The 22280-nt window shown below is 44.4% G+C and overlaps 2 protein-coding genes across 5 annotated transcripts; one reads left to right on the top strand and one right to left on the bottom strand.

Annotated features, from left to right (window-relative positions):
- The first annotated feature begins 371 nt into the window (after positions 1–371).
- tmub2 (transmembrane and ubiquitin-like domain containing 2) lies at positions 372–4235 on the top strand. Of its 2 annotated transcripts, none has more exons than XM_018757203.2 (3): positions 372–484; positions 1340–1932; positions 2014–4235. In XM_018757203.2, the coding sequence occupies exons 2-3, from the start codon at positions 1358–1360 to the stop codon at positions 2390–2392; spliced, it is 954 nt and encodes a 317-aa protein (XP_018612719.2). In that variant the 5' UTR covers positions 372–484; positions 1340–1357; the 3' UTR covers positions 2393–4235. The 2 variants fall into 2 exon arrangements, with proteins under 2 accessions (XP_018612719.2, XP_029109671.1); XM_029253838.1 differs by having other exon boundaries at positions 1337–1932.
- A 4865-nt stretch (positions 4236–9100) lies between these two features.
- On the bottom strand, positions 9101–20104 carry atxn7l3a (ataxin 7 like 3a). 3 transcript variants are annotated; one of them, XM_018757201.2, is made up of 14 exons: positions 19846–20104; positions 17701–17775; positions 17417–17521; positions 17095–17227; positions 16727–16898; positions 15174–15271; positions 15025–15083; positions 14544–14589; positions 12204–12241; positions 11989–12057; positions 11566–11609; positions 10652–10723; positions 9904–10040; positions 9101–9716 (listed from the first exon to the last, which is right to left on the bottom strand). In XM_018757201.2, the coding sequence occupies exons 3-14, from the start codon at positions 17465–17467 to the stop codon at positions 9496–9498; spliced, it is 1140 nt and encodes a 379-aa protein (XP_018612717.1). In that variant the 5' UTR covers positions 17468–17521; positions 17701–17775; positions 19846–20104; the 3' UTR covers positions 9101–9495. The 3 variants fall into 3 exon arrangements, with proteins under 3 accessions (XP_018612717.1, XP_018612718.1, XP_029110041.1); XM_018757202.2 differs by having other exon boundaries at positions 15061–15083; XM_029254208.1 differs by lacking the exon at positions 10652–10723 and having other exon boundaries at positions 19846–19975.
- Between the last annotated feature and the right edge of the window lie 2176 nt (positions 20105–22280).

The following is a 22280-nucleotide window of genomic DNA, read 5'->3' as shown; positions in this document are numbered from 1 at the left end:
CTTGGTTGCACATGCACGCACACATGCACGAACGAACCCTAATGGTGCGGGGACGAAGACCACGTTCCCTTTCCAATCCTTTTTCATAACACGACCTGCTAGTGCTTTTCCAATGACTTTCGAAACACCTTACATAGATTATCAACACTTGTGCAATGCCAAACACTGTCCTCTGTGTTGAGGTCCACCTCTTTTAATTTTTTGACTATGTTATGCTGATGTAGACACTCTGTGCTTGTGCTTTATGGTTGGGTTCAATTCTTTCTCCTTTTTTTCTTTTCGATGACGTATTTATCCGATGACGAAGACAACCGCATTTGCTTGATGACGTAGACGGCACATTTTGCCGATGACGTAGGGCACATGTTTTTGTGCGGTGACGTCGCCGCGGTCAGCGTGTTTGTATGCGAGAGAGGGGCGCTCGGAGCGGCGGCTGCGCGGGCTTAAAGGCCAGTTGACATGGTGTGAGCGACGTAATAACCAGGTAAAAACACCGTCCTCGCTTTACTCGTTGCGTGCCCGCGTCTGGCCGGAGACGACAGCGCTGCGGCGGCTCACAAATCGGTGGAGTAACGGCGGCGGATGAGACGCGCAGATGGCTGCGCGGGGCGAAGGTCGCCGTGGCTCCTTCTCAATAAAATATTAATGAAACATCACTAATCCGATCGACGAGGAGAGGGAGCAGCGTCATTTTGATTCGCATCGTATTTAATTTTACAGTGCAGTGGGTGCATGTTTTCAACTCCAGCGGTTTAAAAACGGACTTTAACAGCGCGATGGAAGAACCGCTAATCGGCGGCGGCGGAGCAGTTCGGGCCATTTAACTGACTGTTACACTGTAACACTGTTTTGGCTTTGGAGTCGCGATAAATACACGATCAGGGCGAAGCGACCTGTCCTGTCCTCTCCAGTCCTGTCCTGTACTGACTAATAGAGTCACAGTGTCTTCAACAGGCCTTCTGCTTCTCTACCACCATCCACAGCCGGCTGTCTGTACAGATCAGATGTTTGCGGATTAGTAAAAACACATTTTTAGCCATCGAGAACCGCATCATAGAGTTGTGTGTAATAAAAGGATCAAGTGTTTTGTTTTTTTCCTCCCTGCGATCAGTTCATGCCGTTAGGAGATCAGTAAGCGTTCATCCTGGCTTGTAGCCAGATGCTCATTAGACCAGGAAACATCACAGAATCAATATTAATGTTAGTATTATACCCATAGGTTTTAAGGATAAGGAAGAATGTTTTTTTGCTGCAAAATACAATCAAAAGAGGTGTTCCCAATATTCATTGGTGAAACAGTCCATGCCTGTCAGGTGTGCCGTTTCTGTCCCGCCAGCAGCCGTGCGGAGGGGCAGCGATGGCCGTGTGTGCGCTCACCATGCTGGACGGAGTGGGTGACGAGGTGACGGTGGCGGGGGGCGTGGTCCTGCTTGGGCTGGCGCTGGTCCTCGCCTGGCTATCTACCCACGTCGTGGAGCGTGGAGATCACATCCTGGGCACCATCCTCACCGTGGGGGCCCACGCCTCGCTCATCGGCCTAGGTGGCCACGACGCCTACATGGGGGGTCCGCCGGGCGCAGATGCCACGGAGCCGCAGCCCCCCGCCCCGGCCCAGGAGGACAAGCCGGAGGATGAGGACCCGGCCCCTGAAAGCAGTGTGGTGGAAGGGGCCGGCGAGGGTGCCGCGGAGCCCGGCGTCGACCAGCTGCTGAACATCCAGGGTATGCGGAAGAGAGCAGGTGCCGTCAGCGAGTTGTCCGCCCCTCACCACGATGAGCAGGAGGAAGACAGTGGCGATGGAGAGGAACAGGAGGCGACACCCCTCAGCCAAGTGGCGCCCGCTGCTGACATCACCGTGCGACTGAAGTTCCTCAACGACACAGAGGAGCTGGCCGTGCTCAAGCCCCAGGACACGGTGGGACTCCTCAAAAGGTGAGCTGCCGACCCAAGGTCTGTGGCGCGTGTCGCCGAAGGGCAGCCTGACTGACCGACCCTTCTCCCTTCCCCATGCAGCAAGTACTTCTCCGGCCAAGAACGGCAGATCAAGCTGATCTTCCAGGGCCAGCTGCTGCAGGACCCAAAGCGAACGCTGCTCTCCCTCAACATCACCCACAACAGCGTCATCCACTGCCACGTGTCGCAGGCATTGCGCGAGGCCGGTCCCGAGGACGGGGTAGAACACGCTGGGTCCGCCTCGGCACGGGGTGTCGGGGGCGCGGGCCTGGCACTCAGCACCAGCAGCCTGGTTGTGCCCATTTTTGTGGTGATGCTGGCCGTGGTGTGGTACTTCCGCATCAACTACCGGCAGTTCTTCACTGCCCCGGCAACTGTCTCCCTCGTGGGCGTCACCATCTTCTTCAGCTTCCTCGTCTTCGGCATGTACAGCCGGTGAGAGTGGGGCGGCCCTGAGGGGACGGGGTCTCTCCGGAGCAGGAGGTGCAGCGAGAACAAATACATAGCAGACGTCTTAGTTTTGCAGACTAGGGCAGAACGTGGGGGAACTGCATCGTGTCATTTTGGATCGGGCTCTTCTAGGGCGTCGCCGAACAGTAAGTAGGGTCGGGGGAGGACGGCGTTCCATATTTCACGTGGTAGAAAATCAAAGGAGTATTTTGCATAAAGAATCAGTTGGACAAGGTTGTAATTGAGCCCCTAAAAAGACAAAGGACCATGGCAGTTGAACCCCAGGGTCGGTTGCTCTCTGGTCCCGTTAGGCCAGAACTCCCACCGTCAGATAGGTTGCAGCCGGACTTCGCCCCCTCCCATTCTTCAGCAGTCTTAAAGCACGCTATTCCACCCCATTCCCCAAGGCAGTGCCCCACTTCGAGGTTCCCCTCCAAACAAAACCGCCGCTGAGCAACCAGTGAGATTCGTACTCCTTACCACTGCGTCACATTAGCACAGCTGTTTGTTTTCATCATCAGTAGATAGGAAAAACGAACTGCAGGGGAGATTTGTCCAAGTGCAGGTAGATCGATGACTCTAAATTGTCCTGTGTGTGTGTGTGTGTGTGTGTGTGTGTGTGAATGAACGAGAGCATGTGCTTGCCTTGTGATGCAGTGGTGTCCCATCAGGGTGTACCCTGTCTCAGTCCCCATGTTTCCAGGATAGACTCTGGACCAGTGCAACCATGAACTGGATATGAACTTACCGATGATGGATGCACGGAGTAGGCGGCCCAGCCTGGATCGCGGCGCCCTGGTCACATACCCATGAATCCTGGACCGCAGACAGGCGTCCGTTACGCACGGGACATGCCTTTTCCATTTTCACTTCAGTCGGGGCTTCATCTTCGTCTTCGGCGCTCTTCTCCTGTCGTGGCGCAACCCGTCATGGGGCGTCATCTCCCAGTCAGTTTCCGCACCAACCCGTAGCTACATCGCTGCTCGAGTGCGAACAGCTGCTACACATTCCACGCACAAGGATGAGGTTGTGAAACGCAACTCCTTCTGGAATCAAGATGCAAAGAAATAGAACGAATTGTTCGTAAAGCAGTCATAAAGTGTCATTTCGTTAATTTCCCTACAGGAATTAATGAAGTGCCATCCTATCCTATCCTAGTTATAGACATTTTTCATTTTGTGGAGTCGAGTTATTTAAATCGTATTAGCATGCGTGACAAAGTAAGGTCACATGCAAGGTCCTGCACCGGTGTTTGTGTCACTGTCCCTGGACACCCAAGGCTGCTTGTTACCACACACACCTTCCTGTGTTCTGCCCGAGCTGCTGGGTATCGACTGTCCGATTTTAGCAATGGCTGACAAGTATCCTGAATATTAGATTATCACCTTTTCTTTGTCGAAGGCATAGCATCTTCCTGCATTTTATTAAGACGTGTACAAGCAATGCGTACAGTTTGGTTTTTTTTTTGCAGTAATTTGACTAGATTTTATGCTTAAGTACTCATAAAATAAATGTTTTAATGCTGTGTGTGATAAAGTAACCCCTTATAGGAGATGCTTTGTGTAAATATTTAAAATTTATTTACTGTACATGGGCTGGATTGGGAAAAAGTGGCACCGTGGGGCTCTTTGACTGGGAGGAAGTGCAGAGAGGGGCACAGTCATGCTTTCTGCCCACGTCTCTGGATCTAGTTTGATTTCTAATGAGATTTTTAAAGAAAATTTTTCTTCTGTAGCTTTTATGTCGTTGCCGAAATGCCATTAATGTGACAGGAATTAAAAGCATTTTAATCCAGTTAGCTGGCATTTGTGTGTGTCTACGTGGATATATGTATATGTGTGTGTGTGTGTGTGTGTGTGTGTGTGTGTGTGTGAGAGAGAGAAAGAGAGAGAACGCTTGCGGACCGAGGAACCACCCATAGCTGGGCCCACACACTCCTTCCTAAAATGTGCCATTTTCCTAAAACACCCTCCATTCGCTACAGGCCTCTGCTGATGCTACCGTCTAAAGTTAATGAGCATCTCAGGTCCGTGCTGTTCTTGCACAGCAGAATTGGGATTACGTGTGATCGTGCTTCAGGCCCACCAGCCAGATTAGCAACACACCTTTGCCGACTTACCGCGGATAAAAGGATCTGCAGATTCACTGCTGCACGTTGCTGAGCTTCCTCTGCTGAATTATAATTGAGAATGATTAGCATACTGCTGCGAAGATGCATGCTTTAACACAGTTCTAGCTGTGACATTTATGCATTCAGGATATTTCAAAATAGTAATGTACTAAGGTAAGTAAAGTATTAATTCAGTTTACTTTGTAATAGAGTCACTTTGTAATCAACACACTACTTTGTAAGTGGAACGTGTAGGACAGGGTGGAACAGAAGTTAGAACCATCACTTCCCAATCAGACTGACTTGGGGTTGAATCCCTGCTTCCACTGCTGTACCCTTGAACAAGGTACTTACCCTGAATTAATACAGTAGGAATTAAACACCTGTTTAAAAAAAAGTAAATCACTTGTCTGATGCCTTCTGTAGAAAGCTGTTGTAAATCACCTTTACCGTTGTAAACCACCCAGGAACCGTCACAATTATAATCAAGAAAGAGCTCACAAAGGCCATAATGAAATACAGTGCAATCAGTGATTGTTTGATCTCTATTCGTCTACAAGAAACACCCATCAATACAACTGTCATTTAGGTGTATGCACCAACAACAGATGCAGAAGAGGAAGAACTTGATCAGTTCTACGAACAAGTGTAAGCTTAAATCGACCAAACGTGGAAATGAGACATAACACAGTCATGGGCGACTGGAATGTGAAGGTCAGGGAAAATGAAGAAGGCCAAGTGCTTGGAAAATATGGACTTCACAACAGGAATGAAGCGGGAGCGCATGAGTTCTGCAAGATGAACAATCTATTCACTTTCTGCAGCACAAAAGGCAACTACACATGGACCTCACCCAATGGATTGTACAGAAATCAGGTAGACTATATTTGCGCAAGTAGGTGATGGAAAAGCTCAATATCGTCAACAAAGACAAAGCCAAGAGCCGACTGTGGTAGAGGTCACAAGTTACTAGTATATTAACTCAAGTTCAAGTTGCAGAAGAGCAAGCCAATCTGGCAAGTAGTAAAGTACATTCTTCAGAACATACCACCAGCGTTTAAAGAATGCCTGCAAAAATTGATTCGCCCCATTGGACAGATGACAGTGCACCAGAAGAACTATGTGAAGACTTCAAGAAAGTCGTGCTTGAAGAAAGTGAAAGATCCTTGCAATGACAACGAAAAGAAAGGAGGCCAAAATGGATGACTGAAGAAACCTTGAATATGCTCAAAGTGAAAAGACAAAGAGGAGAAGTTATTGAACTCAACCGGAGATTGCAGCGTGCCGCCAGAAAGGACAAAGAAAAGTACTATAACGGCATGCAAAGAAACAGAATCTGAAAATATCAGGGGCAGGACCCAATTGGCCTTTGTGAAACTACGCCAGTTAAAGAACTTCAAACCTCGATTTGGAATGCTGAAAGACGCTCAAGGATTAATGCTCAACGATGCAAATGAAATCAAGAAGCGATGGAAAGAATACACCGTGTCACTGTACCACAAAGATCAAGCGGAATAACAGGCGTGTCCATCTATGCCTTATGAACAAGAACCACAAGTGATAAGAGAAGCAGTAGAAGCAGCATTAAAAGCATTATCAAAGGCGGCGGCACCTGGAATTGGTGGTATTCCCACTGAATTGCTGCAGGAGTCAGACGCAACTGTTTCAATACTGACAAAGCTCTATCAAGAAATATGGAATGCAGCACAGTGGCCAACAAGTTGAAGAAGATGTGTTCGTACCGATATTAAAGAAAGATAATCCGAATGACTGTGGGAATTATCGCACAATCGCCCTGATCCCGCTTGCCAGCAAAATATTACTTAAGATCCTTCATTGGAGACTGCAACTGTACCTGGAGCAAGAACTGCCTGTAGAGCAAGCAGGATTCAGGAAAGGGCGAGGGACAAGGGATATCACGGCAAATGTGAGGTGGATTCTTCAAAAGGCCAAAGATTGTCAAAAGAATATCTACATGTGCTTCATCAACTACAGCAAGGCATTTGTCTGAATCATCAGAAACTCTGGACCGCACTACATAGCATGGGTATACCAGAACACCTGGTCGTTCTCATGCACAACGACCAAGAAGTTTGAACGGGACAAGGGGAAACAGAATGGTTCAAAACTGCTAGAGGCATAAGACATGGCTGCACATTCGATCCATATCCGTTCAATTTACGGACGGTCCCCGACTTACGATGTTACATTCCGATAAACCCATCGTAAGTCGAAAACGCAATACTGAACACTGTACCGTATCAGTTGTATACACTAGCGACTGCATAGCAGACTGGGACATCTGGATCGCTGTCACTGCTGTCGTTTCCACACCCGCATCTCAACAAGCAGCAACCTGGCTCCGATTATGCACTTGGTGTTAATCGGAGCACTCGGCTACAAAAACACCCCTTAGCCTCTTCTCAGTTGCAGAATCTCAATGAGACATTCATCTCCCCTGTGCCAACACATTCCATATCCTGTTCTTTGGTCCCTGACTCCCAACCATTTGCTTTACCCCCCAACTTCAACTATGGATCTTTGCTTAGCCACGGATGCCCCACTTAGCCAGTTGGCGGAAGACTGGACGCTTTTCAGGGAAACTATCCACAGAGTCACCATGAGTCGACATCGACGGCACCTAACAACATTCCTTCCACTGGTCCTCCCGATCTGCCAATCCCGCTTCAATTCTTATAACTGCAATCACAGACCCCACTCTGTGAAAATGTTGATGTTCGTAGTCAACACAACACAAGCAGGAGGAGAAAAGCAGTTTATTCATCTATAATTTGGAGGAACCTTTCTTCAGATGACAAAAGACTGACACAGAAACATTGACACCTGATTTTATTCAGACTAATAGGCAACCACAGTACACAATGAAGATGAAAAAGAACAGCTGGCTGTACATCATTTAAGTAAATATACAGTACATGCATGCATATACACATGCTTGTTTGTGAAAAATATATATTTTTTTCTGACCAAAGATTTTTTTTTTTTTTGGTCTTATTGGCTATTCAGTTGTACTGAGTGAGACCAAAAGGCGAAAGAAGTGTCTTGACATGGTAACCAGCCACACGGTGTGTGTCCCTGACCCTTGGGCCTTCCTCTTGATGGAATATTTACAACTAAATTAAAACTGACTCTGCCACTCATGGGCAGCCTGGTGCTCTCACTAACGCCTAGCAATTCCACTCAGATAAAGTGGCTTTAGTAGCAGTGGTAGCTATGAATACCATTGCAAACAAAGGGGCTTGCGTGAGTTTTCTACTCAAAAGGAATACGTTTCAACATAACTTGGTTTCCGATGATAACGAACGCGCCCGCTTTCCAGACCGGTGCTTGACTTTTTCTCAGAATCAAGTATCGCTTTTGACTCTGGGTCACCGATCTGACTTCCCAACAAACCACAACACAAACTCAACGGAGCCCACAGAAGAGTCACCTTTACCAGCACCACAGAACAAAAGGAGAAAGAATGGAGAGTCACCTTAGTGCATTTCATGTTACGGCAATTACGTCAAAAATTCCAGAACGCTTGAGGTATACAGATAAAACAGCATTAAAATTCCAGCGATGCACACACTTGACTGTTCAGTTTTTTTGAAGACACTTCACTGCATATCGTATGCGAGCTTCGACATGAATCAAAAACGAGGCCTTCCCTTTGCGTGGAGCAGTCTCCCTTTAATTATTGCTCCGCGAGAAGCAGTGGGGAACTGTCATGATCTTAGGGGACTGTGCAAGTTGTGATACTGATTCATGATTCATGGTGAGCACTCCAAAAACAAAACGAAAACACTGACCTCTTTGCATGGGTACAGGTCTAGCAAACCATACACACTGGAACTCAACACACATACAGGCTCACAACGGAAGCACGCACAAGTTTCAAATATATCTGAATACTTCCTTTACACAGATACATAAATGCACACATACAAACAAATGCAGAATTATGGAAGCGTCTCCAAGATGCGCAGTTATGACTAAACGCTGCAGTAGCACATAACCCTTGAGGTTTGGCAGCTGGTGCGCCAACACACAAAGATGTGGTCCAGCACAGGATGCACACACTGACAATTTGCAACAGATCTGTCACACGACTGCCAAATGGAACCACAGATAAAAGCGATACCACATGACCCCTGATCCACGTTGTGACTTACGAGACATTACAACCATCAGCTGAATGGATGCGAAGAACAAGTACCTCTGCAGTTTCCTGCTCGCTTTCTATTAACCATAAGTGGGAAAAAAAGGAAACATTTAGGCTCTTTGACATCGGTCACATCAGGAAAAAACCAAAATGATTAACAGGTTATCTGATTGGTCCCTCACCTAAAATGAACTCAAGCAAAACTGCAGAAATAAAAGTAGAGATTACTGCTTTAAAATTCAAATTAAACCAAGTAGAGTTACTCCTCACCAAAAGACTGGAGACACACCACCAGTACATGTGCAATGACCCAAAGTAAGTAAAAAAAATCTCCCCACTGCTAGCACTTACATATACCAAACAATTACACAAACACCAACATGCTTGTTGTCTCATCTTTTCAAAAAAATTTTCTATATATATATATATATATATATATATATATAGACACACACACACACACACGCGTCCCAAAATTCACATTCTCTGTAGATTCTGGAATCCTGGAATTACCATAGCAGCTGTGATCCAGACGACACCTGATCTTTGCAATAAGAAGCCCTGAACCCCCCGGTTACCCAAATAGTTAAGGGGTAACAGTGAGAAGGAGAACCATTTCAAGACATCAGACTCCAGGTTTGTGTAGGTTGCTGAACATCAGAGCCGACACAGGTTGAGAGGCTTGCTTGGCCAGTCAGTGGCACTGCCACTTGTTGCTGGCGTCCATCATCCCCTGGCTTCACACAGGTGCTGGAATGGGGAGGGGTGGGGCAAGGTAGGCTGGATTAGGACAGAGTCTGAAGAGAGTGTACTCCTGCTAGTTCATGTCATCGTAGATGCTGGGGGTGGGAGGTGCAGGCAACTTCGGCTTCTTCTTACGACTTGGGAGGCTAAGAACCCCCTGTGAGCTACTACCACTACCCGCAGTTCCAGGCCCACCCCCGGTCCCTCCTCCTGTGCCTCCGGTCCCGGAACTGCTTAGTCCAAGGGAAGGCTTCTTCTTTTTCTTGGGCTTCTTGGAATCCGAATTGTTGGTACCTTGGAAGAGGCATCAGCCATGAAAACAAGACTATGGACGTGCCATGACTCAACTTTATGTAAGCTCTGCTATTTCCTCATTTCTAGTGTTGAGTGACTCATGAAACACTTTTGCCACAATTACCTAACCTACTCAATGTAACAACTCATATCCCTAAGAGATTCCAGTTTGCCTTTAAAAACTCACTTGCTTTTGAAGAGGCAGAGTCAGAAGGAGAGATGTCAGAGGACCCGTCCCACTGCAGTCGGTTCATCAGAGCCTGTCCATCGGAGACATCATAGCCATCGCTTTCCACCACCGCATCCACATCCGGCAGTGTTGACCTGTTTACAGCGACATCCAATCAAATACCCTCCAAAAGAAGAGAAGAGCATTTTGGTGTTCCATAGCAGTTGACACCAGAAGCCATTCATTTTATTAAAGTATACATCTGGTTTAGTTTTTGAAACGAGATGATTCACAGAGCGCCCATCAACGAAGGGAATAACATTAATCTACATCGCTTTGCACAACTGCATAGTTTAAAATAAGCCAAAGGTCTAAGAAGTTATGGATGATTTCAGTAAGAGTTGTGTCCATCCAGATGCCATTTATTTGCATAAAACACACCCTGGGTTTGGGCCTAAGTGCTCAGTTTCACTTATATTTTGTTTCTTGTCATTGTGGATTAAAGAAAGTAAAGGAAGATAAAACACTGCGAAGCACATCAAACACTGGGAAATGAAAACTGTGCAGGTATGGGGAAAACCTGTGACTATTTAAAAGCAGGCTGTGCTTAACAAAAATAAATTCACTACTTTGATTTTTGCCACATCCAACAGAAAAAGAATGAAGTACACAGACTGGGCCTTTTCCACGGATGCTGCCCATCACTGCCTACAGACATGGCTGTGAAGTCATCAGCCGGTGACGTGTGGATGTGGGCTGCACTCACGCGGACGGCCCTGGGAGGAACACCCGGACGGTCCTCCTCTGTTCGTCTGTATGCTGGGGACACCGCAGAGACCTGGTGGGACACAACGTGGCATTAAACCCCCCTTTGAAGCACCTGCACACAATACAAAGGGGAGCTGTGCCCCTCCCACCTCAAAACCCCCCATTCCCAGGGGCCAAAGAAGGCAGGCTGCTCGAAACAGGGGTCTATCATCGAATTACTTGTAAAGAAACTGAAGATAATTTCTTGTGGCCCACCCTTCTCAAGTTTATTTGCTTTAAACTTGGGATGGGCACATGGGTCTTCAGTTTAAAAAAAAAAAAAAAAAAAAAAAGAAGAAGCCAATCAACCTTTTGCAGTTTCAGCAAATAATTTCCCTAAACAGAACTTGAGAAATTTTGTCCACCAAAAGAAAACTGAGAATAAATGTAGTTGCCACTTGTGTACCCCATTAGTAACCTTTAGATGAAACCACTTCCATTTGCAGCAATGAAAGTGATTGTGTCCCTTAAGGAGCATCAGCTCTACGAACTGCATTCCTGCACAATCCACCGTTCGATGGAAACACAGCCATGTTTTTGTACATGGTCCAAATACCACAGGGTATCATACACAGTCTTCCAGGACAAGATTCTGGTATCAACCGAAGGATGGACACAGCGCTTACTGACAACACCTACAGAGCAGGCTGGCACGTAAGAGATCACTGGCTCAAACAGGCCATCTCAAAGCTCTTGGACCTTCAGGACACATCCCAGCAACACAAGAATTTTTCACACACTTAAAAATGGCAGTACTTGGGGCAAAAACATGAGCTGTTGTACCATTTGTGTGAGTGAGAGAAGTGTGCTCTGAATTGTCCCACATTTCTAGGGTGATAAATGCAGTGTGGTGTCATATGCGCCAGTCCTTACCGCGTGCACATCTTCTTTGTATGCTCAGATATCACCCCGCATTGCTGGAGAAGCAGGAAGAGAAGTAACGGTTATCGAGCAGAGTGGAACACTGACATATGAGGGAGGGTCTGTCCACTCTGGAGAACATATAACCTTAGGACAGGATGAAAGCAATGAAGTTCCTGGAGCTTTACCAGATAATTGGGACATAAGATCAGCTCCATAATATTCTTAGCAAAATCCTAAGGATAATGTGAGGACATATTTTAGAAGTACAAGGTCTCCTGACTATCTCTCAGATCTGGACCTCAAGGGCAAAGAAGCCCAAAGATATTCATATTCTGAAGAGAAAATGCTCTGTCTGCACTCAAGAACAAAGACTGCAGAAAAAAAACACAGAACTTATAAGCAGACATCACACCACACAGAACAAGTTCTCACCGTGGTCAGTAAAGACCTCAGTTCTTCTGGGCCAAGGGTTTCGTAACTGATGCCGGAGTTATAGTTGTACTGCATCAGGGAGAAGAAAACAATTTCAGTTCAACAGCAGGTCCATGTGTAACATGGAGGCCATCTGAGAAGCGGACAGTAAAACTGACATTTACTTAACACTTGGTGTTTCAAAGAGGTCATGAAAACAGTAAGAAGTCAATTACCTTGTAAGGGTCAGTGTTGACGTTATTATTAAGTTCCCCTGAAACATAAGAGCAAGCACATTTATTGCGGTTCACTTCAAACTCACACTGACATTTCCAGACACCTGTGTGCGCAAGACAATTACCTGATGTTCAGCTCACTACTACTATTTTTACATGCTCTGTTGAAGTTTTTTTTTTTATTTAAAAAAAAAAAAAAAATTTAAGCCATGCACCCATACAGAGTAATTCAGGGTAAGTACCTTCATTAAGGGTACTACAGCAATGCAGCTTCTGGGAGTTGAACCTGCAATCTTCAACTTAATGCAGTATCCTTATACAATTTATACAATAAAGTACATCTCTGGCTACATAAATGGGTGCATTTCTAGATAAGTTGTTTAAAACACAGGTTTTTGAATGAACCTAAATATAAAAACTTGTGTCAATCCTGTCATAAAAGGAGCCGATAAGTGTGTGCCACAACGCAGGCAATAGCAAAAAGCTGCACAAAGCAGCATGGTACTCAAGCATGCTGGAGAAATACTGCACAAGCAGACACATTAAGCAGCTGCTGAAAGCTTCCTTGACTGACAAAGTGAAATCATGGACAAAAGGAAGGAAGACCATGAGAGACAGTGCACTTGTGAACCATGACTTATGAACAAAACAGGGAAACATTTAAGGCCTAAAATGACTGGTTATTTCAGCACATGTGATTTCAGTTCAAGTCATTTATTCACCTGCTTGAGGACACTCCTTGAAGTGTCACCCCTGCAGGCCTCAGACAGATAGCAGCACTGAAATTTATTAGTTTGTTTTTTTTTTCCCTCCAGCAATACATATGACACAGTGACGATACAAAGGAGCTCATTACAATGCAAAAACATGAACAAAGCAACAAAAAACGGAGCAATTGTTCTACCATCACGATTTTAAACAACTGACACATGAGAATATACAGGTGCCTGTGTAATACTGTGCAGTCAGATTGTGCGTTTTCAATAGTACTGTGGCGATCATTTATCAACACTAAATTTTGTTTTTATTACTATCGTTTCCAGTCGTTAACACCAAGAGCGGCATTCCAAAATGTTTATAGAATTCTTCACCAAAAATTCCAAGTTTGCTTATAAGAAATAGAGGGCAGATATAACAAGTTCACATACAGACTCATTCACTATTGCACATACTGGTAACAGGTAAAGGTGTTTGTGTCCTATGATGCGATACCACAGGATCCTCACCAGCTGCTGGTTGGTGGAAAATCTTCCCACCAGGAGCCAGCGAGGACATTTCATCTCCCGCTTTTGTAAGTCATTAAGCATTAACGTTTTCACTGACCTTCATTTCAGTTGCCCTATAGTGGTACCCACCAATAGCTACATCATGGTTAAAATATGGAGGATATATACACACACACACACAGAAAAAAACTTTCACCGTTAAAAGTCAAAATAAAAATATATACATGCTGCACTCCCCAAAAGTCACTTTTCTGAAATCCCTGAGGATTGTCAACCAGTCAAGTACACCTGTTACAAATTACAAAGATGACAAAATGCACATGCTGTGTGTTTCCAAACGCCTTCTGCTCAGCTTTTCCAGATGGCAGAAGATCAGATTCCGACAGGGGGGGGCATTTTCACACCCAGCTCCAAAAGCCAGGTTGCCTTCTCCCAGTAGCCCCGGTCCTTGAACCTCGACCCTATGCAGAGGGATGCCGCTGTGGAGCCAGGGAAAGCTGTCAGCCCCTTTTCCTGTCACTGAGGGAATGCCTCGTCTGTCAAGAGCACACACGAGGTCTCTTGCTCCGTCCCCCGCCGCCTGGGGCCCAGAACCGCTGAAAACGATGACACCGTCAGCGATCTGCCTTGCATGTGCTCATTTGCGGCACAGGTGACAGAGGTAGCTGTACGGAGACTCACAGCTCCACAGATCCTTGGGTATGCAGCCAGACATCCAGAACATCTAGTCAAACTATCAAGATGAGGGGCTTCACCAGACGGCATACAGAGCCGCCTATGATTGTGAGGAAGGTCAGCAGAACTACTGAAATAATCACGCTACGACTTCACACTCTAAACACTACACAAAATGGACTACTCGGCATTTAAATGTCAAGACAAACAGTTTACAGAAACAAGGCACAAAAACATTTAAAGCAACCAGACAGGGGCCATTATGGTTCTTTTCAAAGCAAGAAGCTGCTCATTTATAAAAACTTTATTAGCAAAGCAGAAACTTATTAGTGCAACTGGCCACATTGCCATAAAGTGGAAAGATGTGCTTCAGTGCAGGTGATTATTGCTGTAGTTTAATAGCACGTGCCAGCCGCAAGGCGACAAAAGTTTAACTCACCATTCTTATGCTTTAAAGATTTTGATCTTCTTGGAGAGTTTGGATTCTAAGATGAACAAAAACACAGTTATGTTTCTTGGAATGCAAGCAAAGACCTCAAGAAATACTTAAATATATAAATAAATAAAAAAGAATGTTTCCAATGTCACTATAATGATGTGGATATGGCAGTTTTCCATGTTTTGCATTAAGCAATATCAGGAACGGATCCCAGCCCTATCACCACCAGTGTTGTAAAAGACTGCACAAAAATGCTGCATTAAGATACTTACAAGATGTGCTGCCAAAGCTTTATATACTTCAATCAAGCTAATTGCATCAACTAAATACTGTGCATTGCACAATGTCCACACTGAGCTAGAAAATAAAACTGGGATTCTACAAGTCACTTTCACAAGTGAAATATTAACACATCCCCTGATCGACCAAAAAAAAACATATCCATAGAACAAAGAAACATCTATGACAGAGCAAGACTTACCAATAACACAGGTTGTTTCAAAGAACGTAAAAATACCTTATCTGACTTTCTCTTCTTAGCTGCAAAAGAGGAAGGAACAAAAAAATGTGAGTCAGAGACTGAATACATTTCTTTTATTAAATCAGCAGGACATGTCTGGTTGTCCTCACCCTTCTTTTCTGACCCGTATGACCAGTCATTATCATTTATGTCATCATTGTCCTCCTGATCGCTCTCAGATTTACTCATATTGTTGCTGCTGGCTATCCTGTAGAAAGAATGGGGGGGGGGGAGGCGGAGGAGAGAGAGAGAGAGAAAGGAGGGAAAAAAAAAAAAAAAAAGTCTTTCAGGGCTCTCAACAGCAGCCACACATGTCAAAGTATCCGTACCATCTTGTTATGAAATTCCAGGAAAATTAATTAATTATTTTAGTGGTGTCCATTCATACAGCTGTATATTTTACATAAGAAATGGAGGTACATACTTCGAGAATATTACAGCAGGGTCCATTTCTAAGATTGGAAACTACAATACCTAGGTTAGCCATATGTCCTTATCCATAATGTTACCTATAAAGCTCCTTAAGTAGTAAGAAAATAATGTGTCAACTACAGTCAGTTCTGTTTCTACGCAATAGTTGTGTTCCGGTGAAATACTGAGGTATGCCAATTTACATAAGAGATCCATTTCAATGAGGAAAAATGAGGTTGCGGCAGAGTAAAAACAGCAGTTACCTACTAAAAACATACCACAGATATAAGGCAAAACCTATCAAAACCAATCTGATGGAAAAAACTAAACCCACAAAAAAAATGCTGCGTCTGATACGAACAAAGCTTGCTGGAGGAGCAACGGGAAGTTTGGAATTTGCAGTTGAGGACACTGAGGATCAGATTCTTCTTAAATTGCACTTATTACATAAGCTGTGAAATTAAAACATGACTATGTTCTTCTTTCATCACAAGACAACCAGTCAAAGAACTCGTTAGAAATATAGCTACTAGCAGCGCTAACACGGAAGCTTACATTTATTCATTTAGTAGACACCTTTCTCAAAAGCGATACACATCTCATAGAAAAGACAGTTTGTGCATTACCTTACCAGAAACAGAGAATTAGATGCAAATGCATGATTAAGTACAGTAAATTTGTTTCTACCATATCAATGTACATCCTACGAGGAGCTGCAAAAAAAAAAAAAACTTTCCGAATATCAATGATTCCTTCCTAGTAATTTTTATATATATATATACACACACACACACACACACAAACATTTACATTACTAGCTTACGTTATATATCAACATTTACGTTATATTATAAGCTTGTCCCATAAACGTGTGGCACGGTGGCACAGTGAGTAGCGCTGTCATCTCACAGCATCCGTGTGGTGCAAGAGGACATGGGTTCTACCCCTGCTCAGTCTGCGTTTTCCCTGTGTTTGCATGGGTTTCCTCCCACAGTCCAAAGACATGCTGTTTAGGTTCACCCGTAATGCGTGAGTGACAGAGAGGGTGCGTTTCACTCATGTATGGATGAGTGACCCATTGTAAGTAGTGTATCTAGCAGTGCAAGTCACTTTGGTGAATAAGGTGTGTGGGCTGATAACACTACACATAGTTTGTTGGAAGTCACTTTCGAGAAAAACGTCTGCTAAATAAGCAAATGTCAATGAAATGTAAATGATGGCCAAAGAGTCTCCGCAATGCCTGGGTGCTGACCTGCGGTTGGCGATGCGGCTGCTGTTGCGCCCCATACCCAGACACTTCTCCAGGTGTGGCGCAAAGCGTGAGGCAGCGATGCTGCGACTGCAGTTGGGGCAGACACACTCCTTGTTCTTCCACTGGTTGTAAACCTGACCGAAAATGTCCACACCCGGTTGGTCCACGATTTCTGCACCAGGTGAACAGAGGGCACGGCCACATCCTCGTTTAGTCACAATGAAATGAGCAAAAGTACAAAGAAATCACAAACCTTCACAGTCATTTTCTACCCTCTCTAAAGTTACAGTGGTATCATTTTGCAAGTACAAGACAAAAGGTAATGACTACGACGACTATCACACTTAGACTGGAGAGTGGTAACTTACCAAAGTCCTTCATGCTGTCTTGGTCAGTCTCATCCAGGAAGAAGTATCCTTGTTTGACAGCCCGATGCACCTCAAAACATAGGCCAAGACAGGCATCCTCCACCAGGTCTGAGTAGATATCATGAGCTAAGGCCTTTTCAGTGTGAAGGCATCAAGAAAGAAGATGACCACTTAGTCAATGTTACATCACTTCAGACAGCCTTTAAAAGTAAAACACGGGAAGGCTTTGCAGTAGGCGTCAAAACACATTAAACAAGTCAGCAAAACTCAAACCAACTTAAAAGTCCAAACACCTCTATTTGTTAAACTACTTTGTCCTTACCTCCAGTTTGGTGTTGTCCAGGCCCGAGAGTGACATAGCCTCCATTTTCATTTGAAAAACTAAAAGGCCGTCTACATAGCACAGCCAGCGTGAGGGTAAACAGTACTGCAAACAGAACAGAGACAAGAACACTGGCATTAAAATACTAATATACATGTCACACAAGGTGAATGGGGCCAGCAATAGGAAATCTCAAAGTAAAATAAAATGGATACCAATTCTGTGTTGTAAACATCAGCAAGGTAAGTGGTATTCTGAGATTAAAAAGTCTGCAGGCTACTCACATGGAAGTATCTGTGCCTTCCCACGCTGGTATACTTCAGCAGGAAAAGTGATTGACTTTGGATTTCTCTCGTATCCTGCGGAAATTAAGCGTGATGGTTTTTATACACCGATAAACATACAGATGCACACGTAAACACACACGCGAAAAGAAGTAATCATCTGTTCAACTACATGATTCAAGACGGTCTGTGATTCAGTAAAATATTTAACTGTCCAAACAGAAACAACAAATTATGAAAGAATTAAAATGATAACCCAGAAAGAGCAACAGGTGGTGTGGTACTTGGAACTGATGCCTTATAACCAGTGTTGTGGAGCTGGAGTCATAGAGTCAGAAGCAATTATTGGGTTACCAGAGTCGGTAAAAACGTACCGACTCCGACTAAATGTACAGTATATGCCGGTGTATAAGTCGACCCCCAAAAATTAGAGGTGTAACACAGGTTTAGGCCTATATTCGCCAGATAAGTCGACCCCAAAATAACGTGCAACTTCTGGGCAGTACTGTGGAGTCGAAAGCAATTATTGGGTTTCTGGAGTCGGAGGTTTTGTGTACTGACTCCAGAGCCCTGCTTATAACTGAATCACCTGGGTTTGAATCCCTACTCTTGCTGAAGTACCCTTGAAGAAAGTACTAACACTGAACTGACAGTAAAAGTTCCTAGCAGTATTGGGGAAAGTAATAGTTTTCAGCTTAGTAGAGAAATGAAACAGTGAAAACAGCTTTGGAGAAAGGCGCCAGCTAAATGAATACGTAACAAAAAACATAAACGGAAACATGCAATCCATCATGTACTGACTTATTTCAAACCTGGAACTGAGTCTACGAGCTCTCGCTTTCAACAACTCAGTATTAGTGAAACGTGCAGAGCATTTTATTTCAGTTCTGATAGTTAGCAGGAGAAACATAGATACATACTTTCCACAGAGAAAGACAACTAATTTCTGACATTATTCATACGATGCACGATTAATCATTTCGATCAGTAACCAGCTGCAGAATGCAGAGTAAATCCGAAACAAGTGTTACACGACGGGGCGTTTTTGTTTCCTGCAGCAAAGTGTGCGAGTTGGCGCATCAAAACAGAGCAATCCGGACATATTTGTAACACAGAACGTCTTTTACTACCTGCAGTGCTACATGCACATTCTCAACAATAAATAAGGAAACAAATTCATTTCTACATTGCTGATTTTGGTGGGTGTTTCCTTACCTGTAATTTACATTTATTTATTTCGCAGACGCTTTTGTCCAAAGCGACTTCCAGTGAACTCTCTGCGGTGTTACTAGCCCACAAACCTTATTCACCGCGGTGACTTACACTGCTAGATACACTACTTACACTGGGTCACTCATCCATACATCAGTGGAACACACTCTCTCTGTCACTCACATACTATGGGGGAACCTGAACAGCATGTCTTTGCACTGTGGGAGGAAACCAGAGCACCCTAAGACTTACACTGCTAGATACACTACTCACACTGGGTCACTCATCCATACATCAGTGGAACACACACACTGTCTCTGTGTCACTCACACACTATGTAATGCTCCACACACATTCACCTTTTGACACGATTAGTTACTTGGTTGCTGGTTAGAATTATGCCGAGTGGTCAGTGGCACATGCCATGGGTGTTGTTTTCACTCATTTTTACCATTATTATACAGTCAGTGCTATTCCTTTTGAGCGATATAACTGTCCTGCTCCAGTTACCGATTCCTTCCACCGAATCATGGTACATGATACTAGTACTCGTCTTTTTTTCCCCCATCAATTCGTGTATTTCCACAACTTTGCTACAAAAGCTGTGTCGTCTGACGTGTTTTGCCACCTCTGCCCTTCACACACTCACACTTTTGCTGTTTTATAATAGAGTTGTGGTGTCCGGTTTTTTCGTCGCGGTATAAATTCTGTACGTTTCCCCATTTTCGTGCTGCTCCGCTCGGCGTGTTACCTGTTCCTTCCTCTCACCCTTTGTTACACCCAATGCTGTGTTACTCGCGCTGCTTATTATTTATTATTTATTATTTTCGTTAGTCTGTGTGTTTCCGTGTCATTTCGTGCGTCACTCTTTGCTGAATACTGCTGTTATTGTGAGCGTTTTAGTTGCTTATTTTGTGCGTTTTTGTGGGTTACCTGCTCCTCCGCACCGCCGCCCGGGCCGCCCCGGACTCTCTCACTCACTGCTCCTCCCTGCCGCAGCGTCTCCTTCCGCGGCTGCTCCTCGCGTGCCCACCGCGCGAGCCGCCGGCGGCCATTCCCCGCTGCGCGCAAACGTGGCTCTCTGACCGGCACGTTCCGTTCGCCCGCTGCACGGCCGCACGGTCGAAGCGCGAGGAAAACGGAGAAATAAAGATTAGGCACGAGCTGCCATGTTTGTCCCCTCCTCGGCAGGCAGCACTAATCGATCTCAGACGTTCGTCTGCATCCTGTGTGTGGAAACGACAAATTAATCGACTTTACGTGTATTGTGAACACAAAAGTAAATTCATTTAGAATCACGTCGAGAAAAAGCTCAGCCAAATAGTTCAGAACCGAAGGACGGGCGTAAGTTAATTTTGACTGATATGAGTAAGCTCATTACAGACATGATGAGCTAAAACCGAAAGCCGCACTGTTCTACTACTAGGACTTGTTCATCATATTTTCTCGGGCTGAAGTGGAAATGTATTTATCTTTTGAAATATTCTTATCATTATGGAGTCATTAATACGCTTTCTGTCTTATGTTCGTATTGACTTGTGTAAGGTCATTTGTATTTTTTCTTTTTTTGCCGTCTCGAAAATCTAACGGCATGAATATAAGTCAGACAAAATGTTCAATATCAGAATTAGATGTACTGCGTCTACGCTAACATAACTCCAACTTTCTGAGGCAATAATTCAACAAGAACAGAACGCCAGGATAGGCGCTCCATTAGTTGGGCTGGCGCGTTCCTCTGCCATGTTGTCCATAACTCAGGGAAGCTATAGTTTCCGTCCCTCCACTTTGTCAATCAATGGCTTTGAAATGAAAGTAACGTGTCTCTGGCACTGTAAAACACCACAGCTTTGCCTTATAGAGAGGGCAGCATGCGGTACAGTGCCTACCACTGTTATTACATAGTTCCTGCTTTGAGTTCTGCTCCTGTTACCCTTGATCATCATGTAGTTACATTGTTGATTCAGAAAAAAAAAAACAAATAAGGTCCTGCTTTCCCCCCCTTTAGTTTGGACATTTAGGATGAGATCACCTTATGTTTAGTACTGGTTATCTGGATCAATCTAGTTCCTTCAGTGTCCAAAAAACACAAGGATGCAGGGGAAATAGTGTTATGGAACTGGCCCGGGGGACTGAACGTACACACGTCTCGGCTTTAATGTACTGATGGATGGATGGATAGATAGACGATCCAGAAAGTGAAGGTTATTATCCATAGAGTCCTTTCCTTTACCATTTCCTACCTAACACTTGCACAGGGGAGGGCTGGTGATTCCACCAGGCAGAGGTCCTGCCTTGTTTCCTACACCCACTAGCATGACTTGACTAGCATTAGTATTCATTCCCTAAAATAAACAGCCATCCTTTGAACTATGAGGGAAGACCGAAAACAGCGCCAAAACACACTGAACAAGGAAGAATAAGCGTCGGTATATTTTTTACATAAAAGACAGATTCAACAGCATGCACTTCAGGTTTATCGTTCAATACAGCATTTTCAACAGAATAAAAGAAATTAGACTAATTTAAAAGGCACCGTCTGCCATCCACTCTAAGAAGTAAACCTAAAAGAATAAAACACAAATACTGAAACAATCAAAATAAAAATACACATTTTAAGACTAGGGTATGCAAACATGTATACACAACTTTCCAACTAGAATTATGGCTCCTCTTGGTCCTAAAATAATCCAGCAGTTTTTTTTAATCCTCGAGACATACCGATAATAAGAGCTGCTTTGGCTAGGATCAAATACAGAAGTTAGAGTTAAAAAAATTAAAAGAAATAATTTTGCCTTAAAAAGAGAGAGAGGAGGAATGTAAGCTTTCCCTAACAATTCATGAAATAATAGAAAAGAAAAGAAAAAAGTTCCCCTGCAGTGTCTCAGAGTGTTGGAGAGCCTTTTGGGAACAGAAGCGCCAGACAAATGTGCAAGATGTCACAGTGGGCAATTTGCCCCAGTCTGTGACTCTGCGGCTGCCAAGGTCAGTCTGAGTCCGCGGAGCCATCTGAGCTGGAGGCATTGCTGCTCTCACACTCATTCTCCCCATTTTCTGCCTCCTCCTAAAAGGAAATACCTCCATTGATTATGAAGTACCAGCCTTAATGAAACTGTCTTACATCAACAATACCCACATTGATTTTATGTCCGCATTCAAGAGCTCACACACAGATTACAACAGTTAAATTAAGCCCTGAAATAAGTGCTCAAATAGTTTGTATTAAATGTCACACCATGTCCGCAATTTGTTAATAAATCGCAGTCAGTATGGATGTATTCCCAAATCCTACTTAATAAAAGGACCTAAGGAAGTAACAATGGGTGTATTTTTTGCTCTTTCACCTGTTGTTCCTCCTCATCTTCCTCTGA

The sequence above is a fragment of the Scleropages formosus genome, chromosome 8 (assembly GCF_900964775.1).
Source record: "Scleropages formosus chromosome 8, fSclFor1.1, whole genome shotgun sequence".
Lineage (NCBI taxonomy): Eukaryota > Metazoa > Chordata > Actinopteri > Osteoglossiformes > Osteoglossidae > Scleropages > Scleropages formosus.
Note: the sequence above shows the minus strand (reverse complement) of the source record. Positions and strands in the feature narration are given on the sequence as shown.

Bases quoted from the DNA above. Each gene is read 5' to 3' on its own strand.
- tmub2 (XM_018757203.2), top strand. From the start codon at position 1,358: ATGGCCGTGTGTGCGCTCACCATGCTGGACGGAGTGGGTGACGAGGTG. The intron at 1,933-2,013 runs GTGAGCTGCCGA...TTCCCCATGCAG, and splicing joins ACGGTGGGACTCCTCAAAAG to CAAGTACTTCTCCGGCCAAG.
- atxn7l3a (XM_018757201.2), bottom strand. From the start codon at position 17,467: ATGAAAATGGAGGCTATGTCACTCTCGGGCCTGGACAACACCAAACTG. The intron at 15,272-16,726 runs GTCAGCACCCAG...TTCTTTCTACAG, and splicing joins AGCCGCATCGCCAACCGCAG to GATAGCCAGCAGCAACAATA. The intron at 12,058-12,203 runs GTAATTGACTTC...TCCCTGATGCAG, and splicing joins TCAACACTGACCCTTACAAG to TACAACTATAACTCCGGCAT.